At 40.2% G+C, this 24,119-nt stretch overlaps 1 protein-coding gene and 1 long non-coding RNA gene across 43 annotated transcripts in view; both read right to left on the bottom strand.

The window, feature by feature from the left end:
- Positions 1-5,160, bottom strand: part of KCNMA1 (potassium calcium-activated channel subfamily M alpha 1) — a 421,949-nt gene extending 416,789 nt beyond the window's left edge. For 22 of the 42 annotated variants that reach the window (XM_039727454.1, XM_039727456.1, XM_039727466.1 and 19 more), the window contains exon 1: positions 4,446-5,159. In XM_039727454.1, the coding sequence (XP_039583388.1) occupies positions 4,446-4,754 (309 nt within the window). In that variant the 5' untranslated portion in view covers positions 4,755-5,159. Of the gene's footprint in view, positions 1-4,445 lie in introns of all 42 variants that reach the window. The other 20 variants (XM_039727472.1, XM_039727473.1, XM_039727475.1 and 17 more) reach the window with 4 other exon arrangements.
- A 1,839-nt stretch (positions 5,161-6,999) lies between these two features.
- Positions 7,000-24,119, bottom strand: part of LOC120510969 — a 28,042-nt gene continuing 10,922 nt past the window's right edge. Inside the window, exons 4-6 of the long non-coding RNA XR_005629643.1 lie at positions 8,403-8,554; positions 7,962-7,995; positions 7,000-7,418 (exon numbers count right to left, since the gene is read on the bottom strand). This is a non-coding gene — a long non-coding RNA (uncharacterized LOC120510969). The remainder of the gene's footprint in view (positions 7,419-7,961; positions 7,996-8,402; positions 8,555-24,119) is intronic.

Genomic DNA, 24,119 nt, shown 5'->3' with positions numbered 1-24,119 from the left:
CCTCCCAGTTGTCCATCATACGCTGCTGCCCAGCTCATCTCCCAGAGTCGAGGTGACGATTCCACGCACGGATTTAAATGAAGGGATCTCCTGCATTAGGTGTCCACACGTGTCTTCCAATGGACGCTCAAACTTTTCTCAACAGATCACACTTCAACTCCTCTTCTTTATTTGGAGAGGACGTTTACACAGGTATTGCTCAGAAACCAACAAGCCTTGCCCACACTCGAGCCAGCTTGGAATGAATACCGCTTGTTTTATGGACCACTTAAATTTTTCCCCTTACAAATTTTCTCAGGCTTTAGAATTCTAGGTTGAAATTCTTAACTTTTCAAAGACGACTTCTGCAAATATTGCATTTCCAGCAAAACCAAGTTTTTTTCTGTTCAAAACAAATGGAAATGTTGCTTGGTTTCTACTGAGTAAAAAGCACTGCGTAACACCACATTTCAAAAATACATAGACCAAAGTCAAAGAAGACCATTAAGGCTTGTAAGTTCAGGCTAACAACTGCTACCTATAATCATAATTTCATTTGTTATGTGTACAAGCCCTGGGTTGTGGGGAGGAAAAGCTCTTCCAAAACACTGAAAGCATCCCAATAAGGATGTATTCTACCTGCTAGAGCCTGATGACATAAGGTCCATAAGAGGTACCCTTCACTGGGGAGCCAAGGAGCAGCAATAAAGGGTCTGGTATCATATTCTTCAAAAGGAAACAAATTCCATTTGATTCTGCACTGACCAGCTCCAGGAGCTGCCTGTGCCGCAAACCTGTGCTTTCTCATTCCACTTCTTCATGGTTTTAGAGTTTGTTCAAAGCCATAACAGATAATGTGAGCAGAAAATGCCCTCCAGGAGCATAGACAGAGGCAAATCCATATAACCAAAATAACTATAGATTGTATAATATGCATTTATCCCCTATGTGTACATTACCATGCATATTTATTTTATTTTCCTGCTGTTACCACAAACAAGAACAATTAATGTCAGAGTCCAACCCAATGAAGTTTAATCTCACATTCTACTTTTCATACACAAACAGAAATTAGTCGGTCAAGGGAGAAAACACAAGCAATGACCAGACAAGTTATTTAGCAGTATCTAAGCGCTACTAAATGTAAACACTGAGAATAAAACCAGCATTTTTCAAGGCTGGTTGCAAATAGACTGTAGCTAATTTTGAAAAATTGCATCTAAAATTATATACCATATTAAAGAAAGAAATACAAGGGCTCTGATAGTAATGGCTGTCACACTACACGAAACACTGACAACAAAGGTAAAGATTTCCATTTTTTTGGGCAGTTACTTTTTTAATGCCAATTCACAAAGCAAGTATGGAGCATGAAAATCCTAAAACTTCAACAATCATTTTTAGTACATGATGAAGAGTGATGTTCTAGTCATAAACAATTACATAAATTAAATATGGAATTTTAAGGGACAGTGTTGATAATTCTGTTAGCAGTTTTCATATTCTTGACTTACAGTATCTTGACTTTCTTATCTCCAAGGGAAAAAAAATTAATGACATTTCATACCACAAAGTAATAAACTGTTTCTATCATGGTTTTAAATTCTGGCTTTAAATTAAATGAGTTGAAGAGTGGGACACTCCAAACAAACCACACTCTAAATCCTCCTACAAAGTCATTAAAAAGTTTTACATCCCAAACAATCATCGACAAATCCATGGGATACAATGTCATGCTTAGAATGTAGCAGGGAGGAAAAAAAGGAAACTTTTTGCAGTTCTTTGCAATAACAGAAACAGACATGAGTGTTAGCACAGTAACTCTGAATTATTCACATATATATGTGAATTATTCAATAAGAGGCCACGGAAAGTAGACATGAGGAAGATTTCTCTCAGCTCGCTCACTGGGACTGCTCTTTGTGTAGATAGTGAGATGATGCTGGACAGCCCAACTCCCCTGCAACCTGTGGAGCAACAGAGGAGGCAGCAGAGGAAAGGAAAGCTCCTAACATGCAGAAAACTTCTTCAATCCTGCAGTAGGAGGAGCTACTTCTTCTAAAACTGCTTTTGCAGCAGGCCCAATAGAGTCGACACAGTGTATATATGCATGCACAGTTCTCTCCAGCAGCCTCGACAGCTTTTCCCAACTCACCAAGCAGCAAAGTATGTGCTTGATAACAGCAAAGTTTCAGATAATTCCAGTTGTTACTTCAGTCAGCCTTTATACCTTAAATACTAGAAAAGTATTTTGCAATAGCTAGTTATAACTAATGTTCTTGCACACACAGAATTCCCTCCAATTCCCCATTTTATCTTATAAGGAATTCAGGATCAGCCCTTGAAAGTTCTTCTTTGCCAGAGTCTTGAAAATCCTTATAACAGGAACAAATAGGATCCAAAAGGAGACATATATCTCCCCCTACCTGCAGAGCCCTTTATCCTCCTGCCCCAGGGAATGACATTCATGGAACTACTTCAGTTTCAAAGATGAAATAAACTGAAATCTTACAACCTGCCATAGTCATAGTACATGAAACTCTAGGGACTGGAAGTGTTTTAACCCCTCACCAAAGCCTGCTACTAAACAGCCACATTTAGCCCAAGAGGTTTTAAAAACAATTTGCACATATCTTTCTATACTGGTTAAGAAATGACTAATCTGCTTTATCTGACTGTGTCCCAACAATGGACTATCTGACCAACAGTACCCATCAAGAAACCATGCATAGGAAGTCTGCATACAAGCCTCTAACTTTTTACTCTCTCAAGGGAAGAAGCATGAGGTAATAACACGCAGATTTTTCTTTTTTGTCAAGATCCCTGAAAGCACTTGTAGATTCGTTTCATTCTGTGGAGGCAGAAATGCTAAATACACAACAAAACCAAAGCTTAAGTCTTCACTACTCACCCTTCCTTGAAAATTGCCTTTTACTTCTGTAGGAAATAGTGTCTTATTATCACAAATTCATTAGAGCTGTGTCATCATACCTGGCTAACACCTCTCTAAGACAGTTCAGGTTTGATTTTGAATGAAAAAAAAAGCCTACAGAAAAGTGGTGCTGCCTGATAGGATTCCTGACGCTTAAGGCTGACTTAAAAGCTTTTATTCCTTAACTTTAGCAATCACTCCTTCCATAGATAGGCAAGTTCACTGCATGAGTTTAACTTCCAGCTGGAATGTGGAGGTTCATTTAGGCAACCCAAACTACACAACAGACAAGTACCATAACTTCTCATGCTCTAACTCTGTTCCTGGCTTCCCCTAATTGCCGGGCCCTCCACAGAGCTGGTGTATGTGCTGTGTGTTCAGGGGGGAGGGGACAGCAGAAAGGGGAAGACAGTTCACTGTACGTCAAAGCAAACCAGCAACCTAGCAACCATATATTAAAAGGTGTGTGTGTTTTTGTGGGTGTCTGTGTGCCAGGAATAACTGAAGCAGATATTATTCCATTTGTAATTCAAAAAATGTGAAAAGGGAAGGGGAGAAACTCCAGTTGCTGGTCTATTTTGGGGTCTGTCAAAATACACTTTCACAATACAGAGTGGTAACACTTTCAATCTCATTTTTCGTAATCAAAAACGAAAGTCTGGACTTCAGCAAGTTCTTAGCTTTGGTTTGAAAATAGACCCTTCAAAGCAGAAACTGAACTTATTTCACATACTATGCTTTCTTCCAGCTGGAAATATGCAAAAATCAAAGGGGCAGAAAAGGCTGCCTCAAAGACTTCACACTTAGGTTAAGAGAATACTTACAAATGTAAAGAATACTTCTGGATAGATACACTTAATTTAACAAGCAGAAACGTCAAACATTTTCAGGGAATGGAACTAGCTTTGTAAAGACCCAGCTGAGTGAGAAATTGACCCATTAAATTTTGCCCAAGTTTCTCATTCCACAAGGCAACCAAGAGTTTAGATCAGGATATGCAAGCTCCCACCCCATCACACGAGGCCCCAAGGGTGCATATAAAACTTCTGATCTGCTCCGTCCCACCACACCAGCGTGTGCCTCTTTAGATCAGGATATGCAAGCTCCCACCCCATCACACGAGGCCCCAAGGGTGCATATAAACTTCTGATCTGCTCCATCCCACCACACCGGCGTGTGCCTCCCGGACAGAGCGTCGCACACCAGGTGTAACTTTCATGCCACCACACGAAAACGAGTGAGTTTTCGCCTGCGTGCCGTGGGACAGAGCAGGGGGACCGGGGAGGCGCCTCGGGACTGCACCCTGCACCTCAGCCCGGCTCCGCTGCCCACGCTGCAGCTCCCGGCAGCCCGAAGCCAAGAGCAGCCAGCACACTGCCATCAGCACACTGCCATCAGCACAGTGCCATCGGCGTCCGCCGCCACCTCGCCCAGGTGTCCTGGTGCCCAAGGCTGGGCTCCTGCTCCTCCTCAGCACCACCGCACCGAACCATCACCGGCAGCAGCAGGGGAAGGGAAGGGAAGGGGGAGTTACCTTGTTTTTGACCCCGCAGTGGCAGCAGACAGTCCACAGGTACTTGAGGGTCCTCCACAGCAGGATGATAAACAGTCCCCCAAAGAAAGTAACCATGGATGAGGCGAGGAAAGCCCACCACATGCGCTGTCCGCGGCTATCGCAGGGCACCTCCATGGTCACCGGGATGATGAGCGCATCCATCTTGGGCACATTGACGGGGGAGGAGGACGAGTCTGTGTTGAGATTGTTGGCGTTGATATTGTTACTCATTCTAATGCCGCTGCCGCTGCCGCCCGGGTAGGAGCCGCCGCCGCTGCCATTTGCCATAGCTAACAGCGAGCCGGGCGCGCAGGGGCTTCCGAGAGCTCCTCCCGCCGCCAGCGCCCCCCAAAAAGCCCATCACCAGCCATATTGCTGCTGCCGCCGCTGCTCAGCGGGGAAGGATAAGGAGAGTAATAAAAATAAAAAGCCCCCAGTCAAAACAAACAAAAAAACCAAACCAATCAAACAAACAAACAACCAAAAAAAAAAAAAAAGCAGGTGAAGAAAAGCGGCCGCACAATTCCCGGGTCCCTCTCGGGAGCCGACAGGCCGGTGAATTCCGAGCGTCCTCTTTGTACGGCGAAAATAATATTAGAAAAAAATTAAAAATAATAATAAAAATATAGTCTCCTCCTCAGATTCCCACCCCTTCCTTCTCCCGCATACACAGCCCCTACCCCGCCCACCCCCCAAAAAAAATCATCCACCACCACCACAAACTGATGCCTCTGAGCGTCTCTCCGAGATACCCAGCGCTGCGACCCCGCTGGCCTCAGCGGGGATCCCTCACTCAGCCTCGGCCGCGGATCCTCCCGGAGGTGGTCTGTTATTATTGTTATTAGTCTTTAACTTGTTATCAGCGATACTCAGTCACCCCCACCCCGAGCACCCTCCTCCTCCTCCTCTTTCAAGTCCAGCCCCTTCCTCTCTTCTTCCCCCCTCGGTGCCAGCAGCAGCCTCCTGTGGCTCCTAATTCATCCTCCGCTGGCCCATCTGTGCGTGCGCTGCCGCTGCCGCCGCCTCCTCGCCCATCCTTCGGGAGCTCCCTCCAGGGCCCGGCTGTCGCTCAGGCTGTTGCTCCCACACGCGCAGCGGCGCCGCCGGCTCCCGCCCCTCCCTCTGTGCCGCCGGGGGACGCGACGGCCCCGCGCCCGCAGCCGCGGCCGCTCCGGGGGCGCATCAAAGCGGAGGACGGCGAGGCGGGAGCGGGGACTGTGTGCCGAGGCGGGCGCTTCACAGGTGGCGGCGAGGCGGTGCCCGGCCGCGCCGGGGAGCTGCCGGTCCAACAAGTCCCGCCGGCCCTGGCGCGTCCATCGCCGCCGCGCCGCGCTCTCCGCAGCCGCGGTGGGGGGAGGGAGAGAGGGAGCGGGGCGCGCTCGGGGCTCGCGGGAGGCGGTTGAGCTGCAGCAGCAGGTGCCCGGGGATGCGCACGGCGCGGGAGGGGGGAGCTGGCATGGAAACGCGCTGAGGGAGCGTGAAATAAACATCGGGGACCGCGGCGTGGGTTTTTCCGCTGAAGACATTCGTGGCTTGTCTTTAATTGACACGGGCAAGTACTGCAAACGCTCCGCAAGCACGCCGTAAATTGCCGCACATCCCAAGAACATTCCTGAATTTAACCCTTAGGAATATAAATAACAATTTTAAATGACACCTTTGGGGAGGATGGGGGTGAAAGGGGAAGCCAGCAAGAAAATCTGGATTGTCATCTCCTACTTTTTTTTCGGATTCACGTTGAAAAGCAGAGACATTTATATGTCTATATGGGTATTCATTTATACATAAACTCTCCATTTGGCACATGGTCTGCTCACTGGGTTGTCTGTACAAAGTATTATGCAGATCCTCTTGACATCTTTCCAAGGGTAAAATACAGCAGCCTTTGTGTGCGTGACATTCCCCCATCTTATCTAGTTGCTATACCAGCAGAGAACCACCATTATGAAATAGTAATCTCTTAACCTTTAGTAGTAGTCGTTTCTGTTTCTGCATCTGCCAGGAGCTTGTTTGTTTTTGTTTTCTACTTAAGTGAAGGTAATGAGATTTTATGAGTTCCCAAAGCTTTTTATGGGGCTCTCTAACCCTCTCACCCCCACTTTTTTCATGCAATAACACCACTGTTTGTCTGGCTCTGTGAGTTCATCATGATGTCTCTTTCCAGTCTGTCTTCAAGAGAAGGCTTCCTTTTTCCAGAAGGGTTTGATAGGGGCCTCTGAATAGAGAAGGCGTCAATTACATAATGATATGGAAGTGTATACAGATGAGAAAAATGCTACATTACTTTTTCCCCAAGAAAAGCGATCAGTTACATAGCAGACCTGGAGTAGGCCATTCCCAGGGGACTGTTGTAATGGAATTTGGTTGAGGATTTCTAGATGCAGAAAACTAGTCAGATTGAAAAGAAACTGCCTGTCACAGCTGCCACATGCAAGCCCAGACTGCGCTGCCACAGCTGCTGCCCCCTCCCATGACTTTTCATTATCAGCCCTCCCCAGCTGAGAGCCACCTGGTCTGCAAAGGATCACACAGCCTTGGGTCCTGGGCTCAGAACCTGGTCCCCATGGTCATTTGCTCTGCATTCTGTGAGGAACACCCTTTTCACAGCTGCACACACACATAGGGATCTTTTTATCCATCAGCAAACACCAGGAGTGGAACAAGGGCAGGAGCATCGTAACACAGGCACTTGATGTCTGATCTTCAGAAGTGCCAGGTACTTACAGGCACTCTTACAGCTAATAGAAACTACAAACCCTGTGCACCTTGAAAGATGAGGACAGTGAAGAGCAGCTGCACAGCGTATCCCAGGGAAGGCTTTTGCATGGTGGAATTTCTTCCATATTCTGGTCTGGCAGATAACAAGAACTGAGTCTCTGAAGCCATGGCTGTGACATACATCCTCTCTTGCTGCTCTTTGAGAGGGTCCAGATTTGACAGAGAGGCTGCAGACTAAAAATACATTTTCTTGCTTTATACATTCAGAAGGAGAAGGTATGAGTGTATTTATTGGACTCAATACTGCTGCAGCTGAGCAGTGCAGACTGTTTTCACGAGCACTTCAGACGCAAACAGGATCGTTAGGCACTTCTCACATATCATCCCCATAATACTGTACCCACACATACCAAAGATGGTCCTAAAGAACTCAGACTAAAGCAAAGCAAGTGCACCACAAAATGTAGTCTGTATGTTCAAATAATTTGATTCAAACATGTTCACACAGAGTTTACATGTAGATTTGGATAGGAGATTTATTGTGATCACTTGTTAAAGGCTTCTTTTAAGTTCTAATGCTCAAAAACTGTTAATAAACCAACCAACACATACAGTAGGAGTCCTAATATATAAATTTCACACTATATGTCCAGGGGAAAACCTTTTGTTTTATCCGTATAAACAAAACTTTTATTTACATAAATATGGCTCAGTTCTACAAATATTTACCATGAAACTCACACTGAAAAGTAAATATTGATATGAATTGAGACTTACCTTAGCACTTGAAAGTTTCCTTACTAGGAAATATCTGCAAAAGACAAAGCCAAGTAGGTAACTGTATTTTGTTCACCTATTCATAGACAGAGGTAAAAGTGATCCTTAAATGAATATCCCTTCCATTAAGTCCCATTTGAGCTTACTCCTTTATGAATAAAGAAAGGCCAGCTTTCCAGTGCAGGCTCTATACAGCAGAGTTTGAGAAAGCCCCCTGGGGCTGTATGCTTCATTTACTGAGGCAACAACTCCATTTCATGCTGCCATCAGACTAAACAAGATTTTCAAGCTCTGCATCCTGGAGAGATCTATTCCAAACAAACAGAAAACTTCAATGAATTAGTTTTCAGATTAGTTGTCTATTTAATATTTCAACACAAGAGCTCAAAATTTACTTGGTTAACAGTACTATTTACAGAACATAACAAACACTGTGCTGACCTGTGTTTTTCCCATTCGTACCATGTAGCATAGTCCAGGACACAATCATGCCAACTCAATGTAATTCTGGAGGATTTGGTTCCAGAAAGCAGTGTTTTAGCAGCAAGGAAATGACTCCTCTTTATGTAAAACAGTTCCCTCTTGTGGATATTCTGTGTAGAGTAGCACAGAAATATTTAAAATATTAATCAATCCTGGATCTTTGCAATTAAAACCCCCAACTCTGATCATCAATTCTCCAAACCCCTTAGCATTCTTGGTTTTAGCAATTAAATATGTGAGGAAGAACAAGCTATTGCATTTAATCATAATGCAACTCGCCCAATTCCACATTATCAATAACAAATTATTTAATAAAGTGCAATAAACATAACAAGCTAAATAAAGTTGCATAACTGTACCTATATGAATCAAGTGCAAATCACAGTGGGGCTTTTTATTTTGCTTATATGAGAAAGCTTTCCACACATTCCATTAAGAGAAACCATGATTTAAAAAAAAAAAAAAACCCACAAAAAAACCAAGAAAAAGATACACTATATAAAGAAAAGAGACAGTAATGCCAAAGTAGTCAGGGTTTCCAAGGATCCATGTACTAAGTACAGAAGACAAAGAAACTGTGGAATGATAAATCTTTCAATTAAAACTAGAGTCCAGACAAGTGGTACAGCTTCACTGGTGACACAATATTGCACCAGGGATTAATTTGGCACGGCATTTAGGGAAAAAAAAAAAAAAACAAAAAACCAAAAACAACACATGAATGGAGTAACAGTGTGAAGATTTATGTGTTCTCTAAATCATGACTACATTATACAAAGAATAATTTTTTTTCTTAAGAATAATGTAAGAGAATAAATGTGTACTCCCCACTTTTTCCTAAAGGCATATAGGAAAGACCTAAAGGTCTAACTTAATCCAGGGAAATGATAATGCATGTTATTATCTTGAGGAAAATTATATGAAAAAAGGCCAAAAACCTTTATATATACTAAACTTGTTTATATATACTAAACCTGTTTACCACAACACGTTTGTTAAATGGTTATATATGAAACCTTCCTAAACTTTGATTAAAAGTACAGAGTAAATGTTAAAGAAGCAGCTTAAGGGTCAGTAATGTAAATATTTTCCAAGGTTAAAAAAAACCCAGAGTTCCAACAGTTTGTGTCCAACAGATTCCTTCACATATTTGTTGTCCCTGTAGAACACACCGTTGGGTTTTATGTAACATCAGTAGCTGCGGCACTCTACACACAGAAATAGCATAAAATAATAATAAAATGTGTTTCTAGTCAAGAGGCTAGGCTTGTGTTTCTGAGGTCAGTGGGGCACTTGGTCCTGACTTCAAATGCTGGAGACCCAGTATCAACCAGACTTCAGATATAAGCACAGATGTCTTGCATAATTAATTCTGAGCCTCACTTTAATACTATTCCTTACTATTCCTACTTTTTCTTGAGAAAAGAGTGAAAAATAGTACATTTGTAGTGATTAGATGGATACTGGAACAAAATCATATCATGAAGTAATTCTGGGATTTTTGTTGCAGTGCAAAATGTTTGCTGTCTGAGATGCTGACGTAAAACACATAAGGTTGGATCTACTGTCCTTGTATTAAAAACTCAAAAGAGGAAATTTTAGCAGGAGATTATATTAATATGCACATAACTATATATTTGCACATGGCAAATTGTTATCTTCAGCATTTGCTTTTTCATAGAATTTAGACAACCTATTTCAGTGTATGTTAATTGAAAATTCTGTTTAGTTTACTTTCTATCTGCCCAATCCCTGTTCAAAGACTGAAGGACATATTTAGCATGATAATATATTGCACACTGTAACAGCTTCTTATCAAAGTACTTTGCAAATAGGAATATATTCAACCTCATCACATCTCTCTGTAACTGTATATGTGAACACTATTCTTGGCAGTGAGGTTATGTAACGATTTCCTTGAATTAGTTAAAACTTTTGTATTGAGATCTATTTTGGCACTTAACCCTGGTAAAATCCTCCAGCTGGCAGGACAAAGACATACCTCAGCAGAATGCTTTAATGGGTCACCCAGTCATTCAGAGTGATCATCTCCAGAGTACTGGAACCCTTGCACTCAATTCAGCCAAATAAAATATTAAAGAAAATCCCTTGTTCATGCTAATCTGTATGGTATGAATAGAAATTTAATACAAATGAATATTGCAAACATAGAGTATTTTCTTTGGAGTTTTTAAAATAATTTTAATAAAACAATTCTTCACATCCTTGTATTTTTCTTAAGAGTTAGACCCATACATACTTCCTCACTCTTACCAAGTTTCCCAAATCACATAGCTTTTGATTAGATGTGATATTTCTTGCCAAGAGGATCACTTCTTACTGGAAAACTAGCATGGTTTATGCATTAGCAGAGTATTAACACATGGATAGAATCTGAAAAAATGTGACAGCAAAATGATGACCTCAGAAGCGATATTAATGAAGCCATGTTGGACGGCCTGATGTCTCTAAGTACATTTAAGAAATATGAATCCACACACAAGCACTCTTGACTCCTGCAAACCAGAGCTTGTTTATTACTGTTTGTACTAATGAGATTTCCTTCCAGCCAGAAGAGAAGAAAGAAGGAAGATATCAGGGTATTCTGAAGACAGAATAGTAGCAGTCACTGTTAAAACACAGACTAGCAAAGGAGCTACAGAAATAGCAGTTAGCAAAATGGAAAATAAATCACATACATAAAAAGACTTTTAAAATATCTCTCTTAAACCATTAGTTCCCCTTCTTCTGAGTGGGCCCTGATGACCAAACCAGAGAGAAGAAGCAAACCCTTTACCCTCTGCTGAATGATGATGACAGAACAACAGAGAAGTGCAGTAGTGTGCAAAGAACCATTGCAGGGGAGCAGTAAGAAGAAGCAGGGTAAAACGTCTCCATGGTTTGTGTTGGGTTTTTTTAGTTGTATCAAATCAGAACAGCTACCTCACTCTGCAAACATATCAGGGCAATGCCAGGATTTCTTTCTGTACAATTTTGGTTTTATGGAAGCTCTCCAGTTCTTTGTATAAATATTGACACCCATTGGTCATTCCAGATAGGCCCAGAAATTTCTCATGGAGCAATACAGCAACTGTTATAGACGTGCAGCAAATATATATATGTGTGTGTGTGTGTATCTGTATCTATTTCCTGTGTGTGATGTAGCTATACAAACACAAATCAGTGTCCCCCAGTTTCCAACAGCAGTGTTCATGCTGTGGCCATAGCTACTATCTACAAGCACAGCATTCCAGAACTGCTCAGGTGTTGCCATAATGATTGCAATAGACAAATACTAATTTTTTCTAATTTGGAGAACTAAATATTTATTGCCTCGTTTTTTAGTATTTTCCATTCATTTTATTTGGTATATTGCAAACTGGAATTGTGTAGGCCAGGTAGCTTTATTTGCTTGCTTCTAGGACCCATGTGGCTTTGACTCTAGATCCTTCTAAGGCACAACTAAAAGGCTATGGAGGGAAAAAAAGTATCATTGTAAAATATAAACCCGCAGATGCCTGTTTGCATTGGATGGTTCTTTTTTAAGTCCATCAGCCAACTCTGCCACGTGGCACTCGCAGTGAGTCATTGCTGTCAGAGTCAGAGCCCCTACAATGGAAGCTCTGCCAGTCATTCCCGAAAGCAGCCGCCAGCCTCAGCCTACTGCAGGGCTCCAAAATCTGCTCTGTACAATCTGAGTGGTTTGGGAGCAAAGCAATAGCAGGACAGTACTGCTGCTCTGCTCCAATTAGGCCAAGGGAAATTTTCATAAAAGTCAGCTAAATGTAAAAAGCACGAAAAATGTGAAGATGTGTGTTCTCAAACCAGTTCTTGAGAAGAACAGCTCTGAGCACTAGCTAATTTCAAGTCCAAAGGGTGTAAATCTGTTTAACACTGAAAAATCAGACATCAGACATCATACTAAAACCGTAAAGGGGAGACCATATGTTTACAAGCAGCCACGCCATTTTTTTGCAACTCATTATGACACTTACACTTTGCTCTCCCCAGGATATATTCACATTTAGGAATGTGGTGTTTATTTTTGACAATAGCCTCAACATAATTCAGGAAGAGAAGTATTTGCAATGACCTGCTTTGCTTTCTTGTCTCTCACGCTTGTCTGGAGGTAAATAGCTGAAAACTGGCAATTTGAAAGTGAAAATAAATTGGAACAAAATAAATCTTTTATTATCAAACATCAGCCCATACAGTAAGGTTTGAAAAGCTGAATCTCACCATAAGCAGAAGACGCTAAGACACTTTTTCTCTTCCCACTACGTAAGCGTGTATCAAAGAGTTTTTCCAATAGGAGGATGAGATAAAACACATTTAACACACAATCCTGCAAAATGCTCAGCATTCCTGCTTTGATCCAGCAAAGCATTTAAACAGGTGTCTAATGTTATGCACAAGTAATCTCACAGAATCCTGTAACTGAGTCACATGTTTAAAATTAAGCATGTGTTTTAGGTCCAGGGTGACAAGGCTCGACACCTTGTATGATTAAGTGACTAGTAAGCTGAAGAGGTTGTGTAGGAGTCATGTCCTTAATTGCTTGCTGACTTCATCAGCATGTATATCTTACTGGGGCTGTATTTGCTAGCATGCAAAAGGTGACCTTTAATTCCAGAATTAATATAGCTTTTGCATTTGCTTTTCTGTTTGGAACTATATGTTCTTCAACTAACAAAATAATGAAAAATAATACCCAACTTAGTCAAAATTTTTGAAGAATCAGTGATTAACTGATATTATTTTTTGTACTCCTAATAAAAGATGAATCTCTGAAATAGTATTCTAAAGACATAATTTTCAGTTTTCTCATGGATAGATTCAAATATGTCTCCTCACAAATCAATGGTGCTGCTAAGGATCAAATATGTATCATTAGTCACAGATAAGTGTCGAATGTCAGAGCTCTGCTAATGCAGCAGTCTTGCATGCAGTACTAAGCCTGCAGCAAGCTATCAAACAAAATACCCTCAGGCTAAATTCAAAATAGTTGAGTTCAAGGCCAAAATGAAAGCTGCCTTAAAAATGTATTTTCCAGCAGCAATTTTTTTTTCCTGTGCTAAATTCAGTGTAATGTTGGGACACCTAATGGTAACTGACATAAAGGAAGTGCAGTTTTGACCTTCAGTTGCAGCCTCTGGGCAATATAATAATGGTAGAATAAAGCTTTATTAACTGAATAGTTTCATATGCTGAACTCATGTTCGTGGCTTTAATTTAATCTGATCTATGAGCAGATGTTAATTTCTGTTTGCACTCATAAGCTAATTGTAATTCAACCTATGGTGAAAACTAAGATAAGTTATTTGGGAAGAGGCATGGGTTGTTTGTGTCTTATGCAGTGGGTGCAGCTTTGCCTTTGAATACAAGTCTGTGGCTGCATCAATGAAGGATACATGTGGATATCTAATAATAATTCACATGTGCATATCTAATAATAGTTAGACACAGGGTAATTTGTAATCAGTGGAGCAATATCTTTGGAGAAAAGCATAATAAAGTATTTTCATAAATGTTCACAGGCAGATATTCTGCAGATAATTTTTAATTATTAATTAACGTGCAGGTTTAGGCAATGGAGTACTGAATTGTATTTAACTGTGAGACACATTGATCACACACCTTCCACCTATTCACCATCTCAGTCAAGCCCATTCAAAGTCTCTGATAACACACTCCTGTGTATTTTATGACTTTATCTCACACAACAGGTTTTCCCAGCATCTCCTCTACTAAAAGGAAGTTCACTGCTATACATGTGAGAATACACTATTGCTGACCTACCCTCAGCATGTTAGAAACTGATCTATGCAGTCTATTGACAGCTGCAATGGTTAGAACATTTCTAATGTTTACACAGGTTTATGGAACTTGAACTTGATCTGTTTTCCATAACGTATACCTATTATTAAATGTATATATAATGTGTATTATATGTATAAATGTGTATTATAAAGCATTACTTGGAATTATCAACTTTACTAACTTTATCAGCAAGACTTTTTTTTTTCTGAATTTCTCAATGTCAAATTTCTAATGTTTTCTTTTTGTGTCAAGAAATGGGTAGCCTAGAACTTTTTAATGTATGTGAAGAGATGAAGCTCTAATCATTCTGTGTCTCAGGATTAAGGCAGGTGAAATGCAAACCGTGTAATGTGTTTACCTCCCACAATTAAAAAAAACCCATTGTTTTAAGTGTTAGAGAATCCTACAGCCATATTAACATTATATTACATAGAATGACCAGTACTTCAGTGATATAAGTGTGTTTCTGGAGAAGCTCTAGGCATACAGTATTCATGACATATTGATACAAGAAAAATTAAATTAGAATTCAGGGGTACTTTTGTCCCATGGACAAAAACAGCTTACTTCTAAATTGCTTTCCTAGAAGGAAATGCTCCCTGCTTATATAACGAAGCATTCATAAAACACTTTATCTTTTGTTTCATGAAAGATTCAGCTTCTTATAGGCAAGCAATTATGAGTAAATTATTAACTAAGTGCTACAGATCCATAGGACAACAAAAGTTTGTCAAGGACAGGTTAACATTAATGTAAATAAATACTATTTTCATAGACAATATTTAGGCAATATACTTCATTCATTGTACATCAGGGTAATGCCCTTTCAGTGACAGGCACTGGCAACTAATTAAGATGTGTCTAAATCCTGATTGATGTGTCAACGCAACACACTTCTGTATGCATTGCATGAATCACAAAGTAAAAGATTTACCCAGGCTTTAGCACTATCAGTAAAGACATAGATTATGTCAACTTTTCTTCTTAAGAAAGAGGGCTTCTACTGCCTTTTCTCCTGTATGGTACAGTAAGTGCTTTCTAACACAAACTAAAACATACAGCCAACCTTCCTCAATGGTTTACCTTCTCTTTTGAGAAAAAAATCCTGCTTTCCAGAATAATAAATTCAGTATTAACCATTTTTAAACACGGAGTGTAATCTCCTTAGGGTTCTCTGGAATAATATCAGGTTCCAGGAAATACTGGAGGTAGAGGTATTCTTCTTTGGACAATCAGAACAGATTTGCTCTACCTTCTTCAGCTTACTCTAGCTTTTTCAAAACTACCATGTTAACCAGTTCTCACCTTGGACCAATAGTTCTGCAGCATAGAAACATCTTATCTTGTCATCCCAGTCTAAGAATAATAAAAATTCCCAATTCTGTAGCTTTTTAAACTCTCCTTGATTAAGAATGAGATCCTTATGGACTCAAGACAGAAAAGATACACCTTACTGAGGATAAAGCTGTATGTGAGGAATCAGTGCTTTCAAATGCTTCTGCAGTGTGGCAGAGGACACTCCTACCCTTAGCCCTGAGTGGGAACACACCAGGCCAGATCCTGGTGGGGACAGAGGCTTCATGATGAAAATGGCAAAATGATATTCAAGTCTGAGATAGGGTTTTGAAGCTGGTTGCAGAGGAAATGCTTGGACATTTCAGCTGCAGTCAGATTTTTTTTCCAGTTATTTTCCAGTATTTTGAATATTCAGACTGTCTTCATGTTAAACTTAGATCCACTGGATGTGGGTCAATGCACACACCATTTCCTGTTATATTTTCCCCATGATGCCTAATATCTCTTGTATAATGGGTACGTGTTCTTGAAAACTAGACAGAGGCGTTTAAATCTCTTCTAAACCAGGCAATGTAACTATTAGTAGAAAGTACTACAGATGGCTGACTAATTGAACCATGGAAAGCATTATCACACCATTCCTCAATTTAGAACTCATTATTCATTTGAGTTCAATCTCATTTCATTACTGTTATAATTCCATATAAAATTAAATTGAGTTTTAAACTAACCCACCTGAGTGAGGTTATTTTGCAATCATCCGAAGTATACCTCACTTCCAGACAGTCCCACCAGACCACAGAAAATTACTATGTTTTGGGGTTTTTTTTGCTTGTTTTCTGAGAGTTTGGGATTGTAGCTTAGTTATTAGAGGAGAATCACTAGACCAAGATGCACATGCAGCCTTTGCTCTGTGACCTTGAGCGAGTTACTTGTACTCCATGGGTCCTGTGTTTACTTCTGTACAAAGGGTATTGTGGGGGTAAATATGTCTACAGCACTTTTAGAGCATTAGATGAAAGGTCCTTTAAAAGCTTAAAGTATGACATTAATAATATATAAGCACATATCTTTCCAGGTTATGTCTCAGGCATCCAGCATGGGGATTTGTGCAAAGCTGCATGTCTTCTCCAATAAAACAGACTAGAGCAGCTACTTATTTAAAGTTCTTTTGCACCAGATTAACTAAATGCCTGAGAGAATGATACTAGGTCACCTTCTTAAAATGGCCTGAATACCAGCAGAAGATTAAGAAATGGTGGGAGTGACTATATTTTGTTACACTGAAAGCATTACAAGCAAAGTGTACATGAGCAAAGTGACATTCACTGACAGATTGAATTGCATTATGATAAACTAAAAATGGCAGAGAGGCTCAGACCTTTGGAATAATAACTCTTGAAGATTTTCCATTTTGATAATCAGTTGATTGACAGAGGGTACAATGAGAAATGGCTATGACTTTTAGTTTGGAAAACAGCTGTTTTGTGATCCAACTTGGTTTCACCCCAACACCCCAAATGGTGTTACAATCTGCACCTCTCCTAGTTTTCATGAATCCTGGATCATTCTTTTTAAAAGTGCCAAACCCTCAATTTTCCAGCAGTAGCTCAACAGCTGTGACCAAACCCTCATCATACCAGACCATACATGACACAGGAGCACAAACTAACTCTCATGTGGCTGGTGAACTAACAGTGCCATCCTATAATTAACCATTGCTGGACTTTGTTTAAGATCATATGTATTAAAATATGGTTGAAGTTCTGAGGTTCTGAAGGGTTTAATAGCATCCATTTATACAACTTCTCTTTCCTTCTGAGTATTGTAATGCAGAACAGGAGTGTGTGGGTTGCTTTAATAGCATTGGCAGTAATATGCCTATGTGTGTGTATTTTTAAGTTTTGTAACTAAAGACATTAATGCAAATATATCTTCACTTAATGTGTTGTAGGATCAATTTCTAGGCTTATATTTCACACTGAATGGCAGTTTTTAAATTATTTTTTAATTTGTCTGTTGTGAAAGAAAGTGAGGAGTGAGAGTAAACTTGGTAAATGGCCAATACCAACACAGAAAGAGAAATACTTTTTTTCTCCAGGCTAGTAACATCCAGCTGGGAGTGAAACCTACTTTGTCAGTATAGCATGAGCTAAGCCATTCAGTCATTGGCAGAAAGAAACCAGGTCACAGTGGTCTACAGCGATCCTGCTGCTGGATCGTACTCTCTAATGAAGAATGAACATGGACAAAGGTACAAACTGCATCAGCAGCTGGGTGAAAATGAGGCTTAACTTCTTATAGGAACCAGATGGTGGGCTATTAGAAATCGTCCAAAGCTGCCCTGGAGTGGCAGGAACAGGCTTGAGTTCCTGCAGCAGGCAGGAACTCAAAGTATTAGTGTAAAGACTTTGTCAGATGAGCATGTTGAGGCATTCATTCCTAATGTCTCCTTACTTCTATTATAAATTTCAAGGGCCATGAGCAGAGGAGAAACATACAAATTCTAGAAACAGATGGAGAGTCAGTGAGGCATAGAAGTACAGGTGCTATACTAACAGATGGAGTGAGGGGGAAAAAGGAAAGGAAAAGTGCTAAGTCTGAGAGGTGCACAAAATTCAGCAGGTGTATAACAGTTCAGTCTTGTAGGGGAATTTGGAAATTAATTACATCACTTTTTTCTCAGATAGCTCACTCCTTCCCACAAGAGACACTAGTTTCTTCTCTACTCCATGTGCATTAAAACAAATTGACTTGTCCTTGAATACATCTGACTGCCAGGAGTTTTTAAGAAAGTTATCTTGTGACAGGGCTGAACTAAATCTTATTAAGAGTCGTTATTGCCTTAATATCATTGCAATTCCTTTTTCCCAACTCTAGACCACATTAGCTTACAGAACAATATTAAAAACAATGGCAAATCTGGCTCAATCCCAAAGCAGATATTATCACTGTCCAAAAAGATGGTGCCTGTAGAGGTATTCAATTTGGTAAACCATCTGGTAAACTAAAGTTGCATTCACCAAATCTCAAATCCAACATCACCTTCCTGTTGCACAGCAAAGCACAATCTCACTGTCTGACATGAATTACATCAATTTCACTTTCATGGTAAAAAGACATGGCTGTTATTTATCCCAGTAATAGTTGTTTGATGACTTAGACAACTCAGAAAACCTAAATCCAAAATTACAGTGCGTTTCCTCCCTGCCTTTACCAAATCAGGGAAATGTCACTGTGAATGACAGCATTCTGTAGCAGAATTTGCTCTGTGAAACCTGCAAGGTTGAGCCTAACAGAGGTCCTGGCTGGAGCAGTCTGGGGCTGGGAAGTAGATTGGCTGGCAGTCTTGGGAGTGACAGATTCAGAAGCCATAGCCTCCATCCCAGGCTTAGCTAGGGAGGCAGCCTCCCAGCAGGAGATGGGCACAGGGCTGAGCCCTTTCACGTCTGAGAACCAGTTCTGTGATTAACCACTCAACTCTGATGAGAATGCACGAGTGCCTGCTCTCCTGGGGGCTCACCTTTGAAATACCCTCTTTGGACAAATTAACATGTAAGCAAGCCATGGCTTTTTTTTTTTCCTTTTCAATTATCACTATGCTTTCTTCATTACCTTTAAAAACAAAAAGGCATTGCCTACTGGATATCATCGGTCACAAAGCTCTCATGTGCTCTATTTTTGGAGAGAATCTCTGGTTCCTTCCTGCATGACTAGCATGTCTATTTGAAAAATAGGACTGCTAGGAAAGATTATTTACCATTTTCTTATTAAATCCAAAAGCCAGAAGGGAAAATATCTGTTAGGTCAACTAGTGGTTCCCTCTTTCATACATTTTACAATGTAAGCTTTGTAGATCATACATATTTCCATTGGTTCCCTCCTCTGTGGGAGGAAGGGGTTTCATTTGGAGGATTCCTTCTAGAGCTCCAACAGAGGCCTTGGAGTCAGGGTTCTTAATTTCAACTTCCATGTCTTGACCACAGAAACACTTCCATGCAAACTCCAGATACCCCCATGGACGTTGACATTAAACAGTGTCAATGCTCAGTCCTTTTCTGGTGTGTGATCAGAACAAATATGACCACAAAGGCAGCAGAATAGGCTGGGACCCCAGGGTGGCATTGCCAGGGCTGCCACCACACTCTATGTTTTTTGGGCTGCCCTATATAAACCTTTGCTTCACCTTTGATTTTAAGTTCAGTTTTGTTATCTCAGTTTAGCTGGCTTCAGTTATCATTGCTTTGCATCAGTGTTTCATCATAAAATCAGAATGATATCACAAAGGTCTGCCAGCTGGCTGAGAAACAAAGTTGAATGCTTATTAGATTTTGAAGGCAATATGCAATAGGTCACCATTTTAGTAGATTTATGCAAGTCATGTAGCCCTACTACACTGAGATGTCTTATAAACTATTAGCTTTGGGAGCACTGCAGGATAAGGCATACATTAAGCAGATTAAAAACAAATAGGAGGTGGTGAAAGACAATAGCAGCCATTAAAGGAAGGATCACAAGATCTGTTGGACAGAGTCAATACTCTTCATAGGGAATCATTCTTGCACAAAATTGAGCATTTGAACCTGCTGCAGTGAAATTCAGAGCAGTGAGAAGAAATCTGTCACTGACCACCTTGTGAACTAGGAAACAATTCAGTGCAAGCAGCCACCAGCATCACAGGCACTCTTATGCTGAAGAAACCTTCAAGAAAAGTATCTGAAAGGCATTTGTACACTGACATAGTAAAATAACAGGTCCTGAAAATCCATACAAGTACTGCTGCAAAATCCTTTTTTTTGTTTAGCTAATATATTTAAAGGAATTTTATTGTTGATTTATCCAATACTTTCAAGACCTGAAGTCTCAGACAAAAAAAACTGGTTTTCAATATTAACTTAATTATCAGAAAAAAATTCTGTAGAGAAAAGAGATTTTATGTTCTGATTCCAGCTGCTTGTTTTCATATAATACAAGAAGCAAAGGGAGCAAACTCACAAAAAAAAGCAAGAATTTTTTTGTACTCATGAGCAAATGCACAGAAGAACATGTATCAAGTCTAAAGTCACAAGCATGACAGATGCACTCAAGGTCTTGCTGACATTGGCAGCCTTACAGGGGCAATCTGTATAGAGGGACAACATGTTCCTGAGCAACTCCTTCTAATGAGGTAGGCGTAGAGATTGCTTCCTTTAATATCTCTGCCATGAACTTTTGAGGGTTTTGCTTATGAATTGAGCACTGCAGAATCATTAGAGGAATTTTTAAAAGTATTATTATTATTATTATTATTATTGCTGTTGTCATTATTACTTCTACCAGGGGTTTGTGACAGGTCCTGAAATGGATCCCCAGAATCCTCCTGTATATATGAATTGTATTTTTCTTTTCCCTCAATTGGAGCCAAAGCCACTTAATAAAAGGCTCAAAAGAGTCTGTATCATAAGCATTTCACCATTTTCCATGAGAATGAAATTGTAATGGGGAAATCATACAGCTGTGAAAAGTAGTCTAAAAACTAATATAATTAAAGAATGCCATGTGAAATAGAAATACATCTACTGCTTTTAGTGAGGATTGTTCACTAAAAATCTTATTTAATTTCAGGCCAGCTCATTCTTTACATTGTGGTTTTGGTTTAGTAGGTAAAAATCAATTATATACTGTATAACATGAGAAAGGGACACACTAAACATGCTTCCTTTCCTTAGGAACTGGTTCAATGCATAACAGCTGCTATGTCATTAGAAACAATGGAATCCTATATTAAAGGATGTGGGGTAAATAGTCTCTGTGATGATTCTATGACTGAAAATCCTGTTGAAACACCCCAAGAGGAAGAGTCATGCAATATAAAAGAAGTGGCTTTGAATATCACCTACCCTACTTCTTGCAATGGCAGAATGAACCAGGCTTATGGGAAACCCTGACTACTAATTTAAGGAAAGTTAGGGTAATTTTTCCCCTAGAAAAGACTTAAAATGCTTTCTGGATCACAACTAACCCATTCTTCTTCGCCATGCTCTTACACATGGATTCTTGCACCTGCTTTTATCTCTTTTTTTGTGAATGAAACAATTACCCAAGAAAAAGGCACTTTTCCCTTTCTCTCAACCTTAGGAATAGGTTCCAATAGGAGCCTTCCCTTCCTATTAACCTTAGCAACTCTTTACCCTATCAACACATAGCTGAAATCTTCCCAGATTGAACATTGAATTCTTCTAGCTCTAGTTTTACGAACAAACTGCACTTTTCTGGCCAAGTGAACTCATGCAGAGTGAATTGCTGGCATGAAAGGTGCTGTTTCATACTTAATTGCAGTAACTGCCTTTGAAACACGAAGTTCAGGGTTTTCTTTTGCCATAAAAAGTCTTGGATTCTTCCCTTATTGCCTGAGTTTTTACATCCCTGATAAATAAGGATTTTGGCAAGTATTTCTTCCTAAAATCCTGACTGGAATGCTGCATTAAACATACCTACATATAAAGTATATGTAGATGTGTTATCTGTTTGTGCTATAATGGGACTTGAATGTCCTAATCAGGATTTATCTCATTGGACCAGATACTGAAGTGCTTTGCAACTACCATTCATGCAAAATTTCTATTTTGCATCTCCTTTTTTTTCCACAAGCTTACTAAAGAAATTGGATACTTTAAAAACAATACTTTATGGTATTTTTTTTCTCTACCCATAGATTGAGAAAAGTTCTATATAATGATTTCTGTGATGTTTGTCATTGTGGTGTCTGAATCTTTCATAACACCTAAGGTACAGGCTGCAGTGTTTCTAATGATTTATATACCAACTGTAAGTTTACAATGAACCTGATATGGTGGCATTTTCACTTGTGGAAATAAAATTACACCTAAAAAGGTAGTTTTACTTCATCTATTCTTCTAAACAATGAATTGAATAAGAAAGAATAACCATACTTACTGCACAGACAGCCCAAGAGATGATGTTGCATGTCTGAAGCCTCCCTGTAAGGCAAAACTGAACCCAGAAACAGAAAAAATAGCCTACATACAATTGCAATGCCTGTGTGATTCTGTGCAGGGTCTGGAAATCACCCACGGAAGAAACAGACTGCCACACTTGCCCAAAGAACATTCTGGCACTCAATTCAAACTAACAAATATGTATTGTAGCACTGCTGTGCATTTTCTGAGTTTTGACATAAAAACTGGATGTGGACACCTCAGGTCAGCCTTTTCCTTTTCAGGTATCCTCTTTAGACCTGGAAAATACAGCTCAATTATTTATATTAAATTTATTGACATAAATTTATGATATTTTGAGGGTTTTGGGATTTTTTGTTTGTTTTGTTATTGTTTTATTTTGTTTATTTTAATGTTGGTAAATTTATTTTCTAATAACAGTGAAGACAAGAGTTATGTTTCAGCAGTATGGAGTAAAAATTGGCAGTTCTTTTCATAATATGCAGCAGAATCATCTCAGTTGTATTAAGGTTATTCTTTCCACAACTCATGAATCAGCCACTCATGTTTTCATTTTCCTGTGAATTAAAATATCATCATTTCAGTCATCATTTTTAGCAGCTATTCCCTTTTCAGTAGTTATTGCATCCGATTCAAAACTTCACTGGAACAGTTGCTCAGCAAAGAATCTTCCATATGTGTGTCCTTCCACTTAATAATAATAATAGTTTTAGTTCAATCCTTCAACCACATCTCTGAATAAATGGGAGAGCTCCCATTGGGATGACCCTGTTAACACTGCAGTGACTTAAATTGTGTAATTCATATGCTTCCTGGCATTAGGAGAGGCATTACCATGTGCTCAGGGCAGTCATATGGGTAACAAGATCAACGAGGTATTTCAATCTATGTGACATGAACAGGCTTCACCAAAATGAGCGAAATGCCGGAGTTATAAAAGGCAGAGCATAGATGTCATGTTTACTTTGTGCTTGGGGCTCGTCAGCTCTAATTAGCTGTCAAGCCAATTAGCCTAAACAGGCATGCTGAAGTCCTTGCTGTAAGCCCAGCCCAGGTGGGTGAGGCCAGGACTGAGGAATGGGGAGCTGTGGGTGCTGCTGGTGGCTGTCACCTCCTGGGCACAGCGGTGACAGTGACAGGACAGCCTTGAGTCCTGGGGCTGAGCACAGCACCGACAGCTGCTGGTAACACGGGGAGCCCCTGCTGGGTCAGCCTCAAGCCTCTGCATCCCCTCTGCTACCTCCTCTCCACTGCAAGGCTTCCCAGCAGCTAAAGGAAAGGGCAGATTTTGCCCTGTGTTTATTCTTCAGCTGAGAACCAGCACAGGGTTTATGTTTCCTTTAAACCCTCAAAACAAGGATTAAGTGTGACTTCACTGCTGTTGGCCTAGCTGGTTCTGTCAGAGAGGTGTGAAATTCATCTGGACTGATCATAGCAAAAATATTTTAGTCTCCTTTTCCAACTGATATTAAAACTAACTTCTGCAGAAGGAAACTTTTGCAGGAACAGCTGCAGTAGCAATAGATGGGGAGACCGGAGGAGAGCTCTTAAATTTTACAAGCTGTTTTAAGTTGTCTGAGGCTTTGCACTGTTTTAGGGT

The sequence above is a fragment of the Passer montanus genome, unplaced genomic scaffold (genome assembly GCF_014805655.1).
Source record: "Passer montanus isolate IOZ18808 unplaced genomic scaffold, ASM1480565v1 scaffold61, whole genome shotgun sequence".
Taxonomy (NCBI): Eukaryota; Metazoa; Chordata; class Aves; order Passeriformes; family Passeridae; genus Passer; species Passer montanus.
The sequence above is the reverse complement of the archived record's forward strand: the minus strand, read 5'-3'. Positions and strand labels throughout refer to the sequence as shown.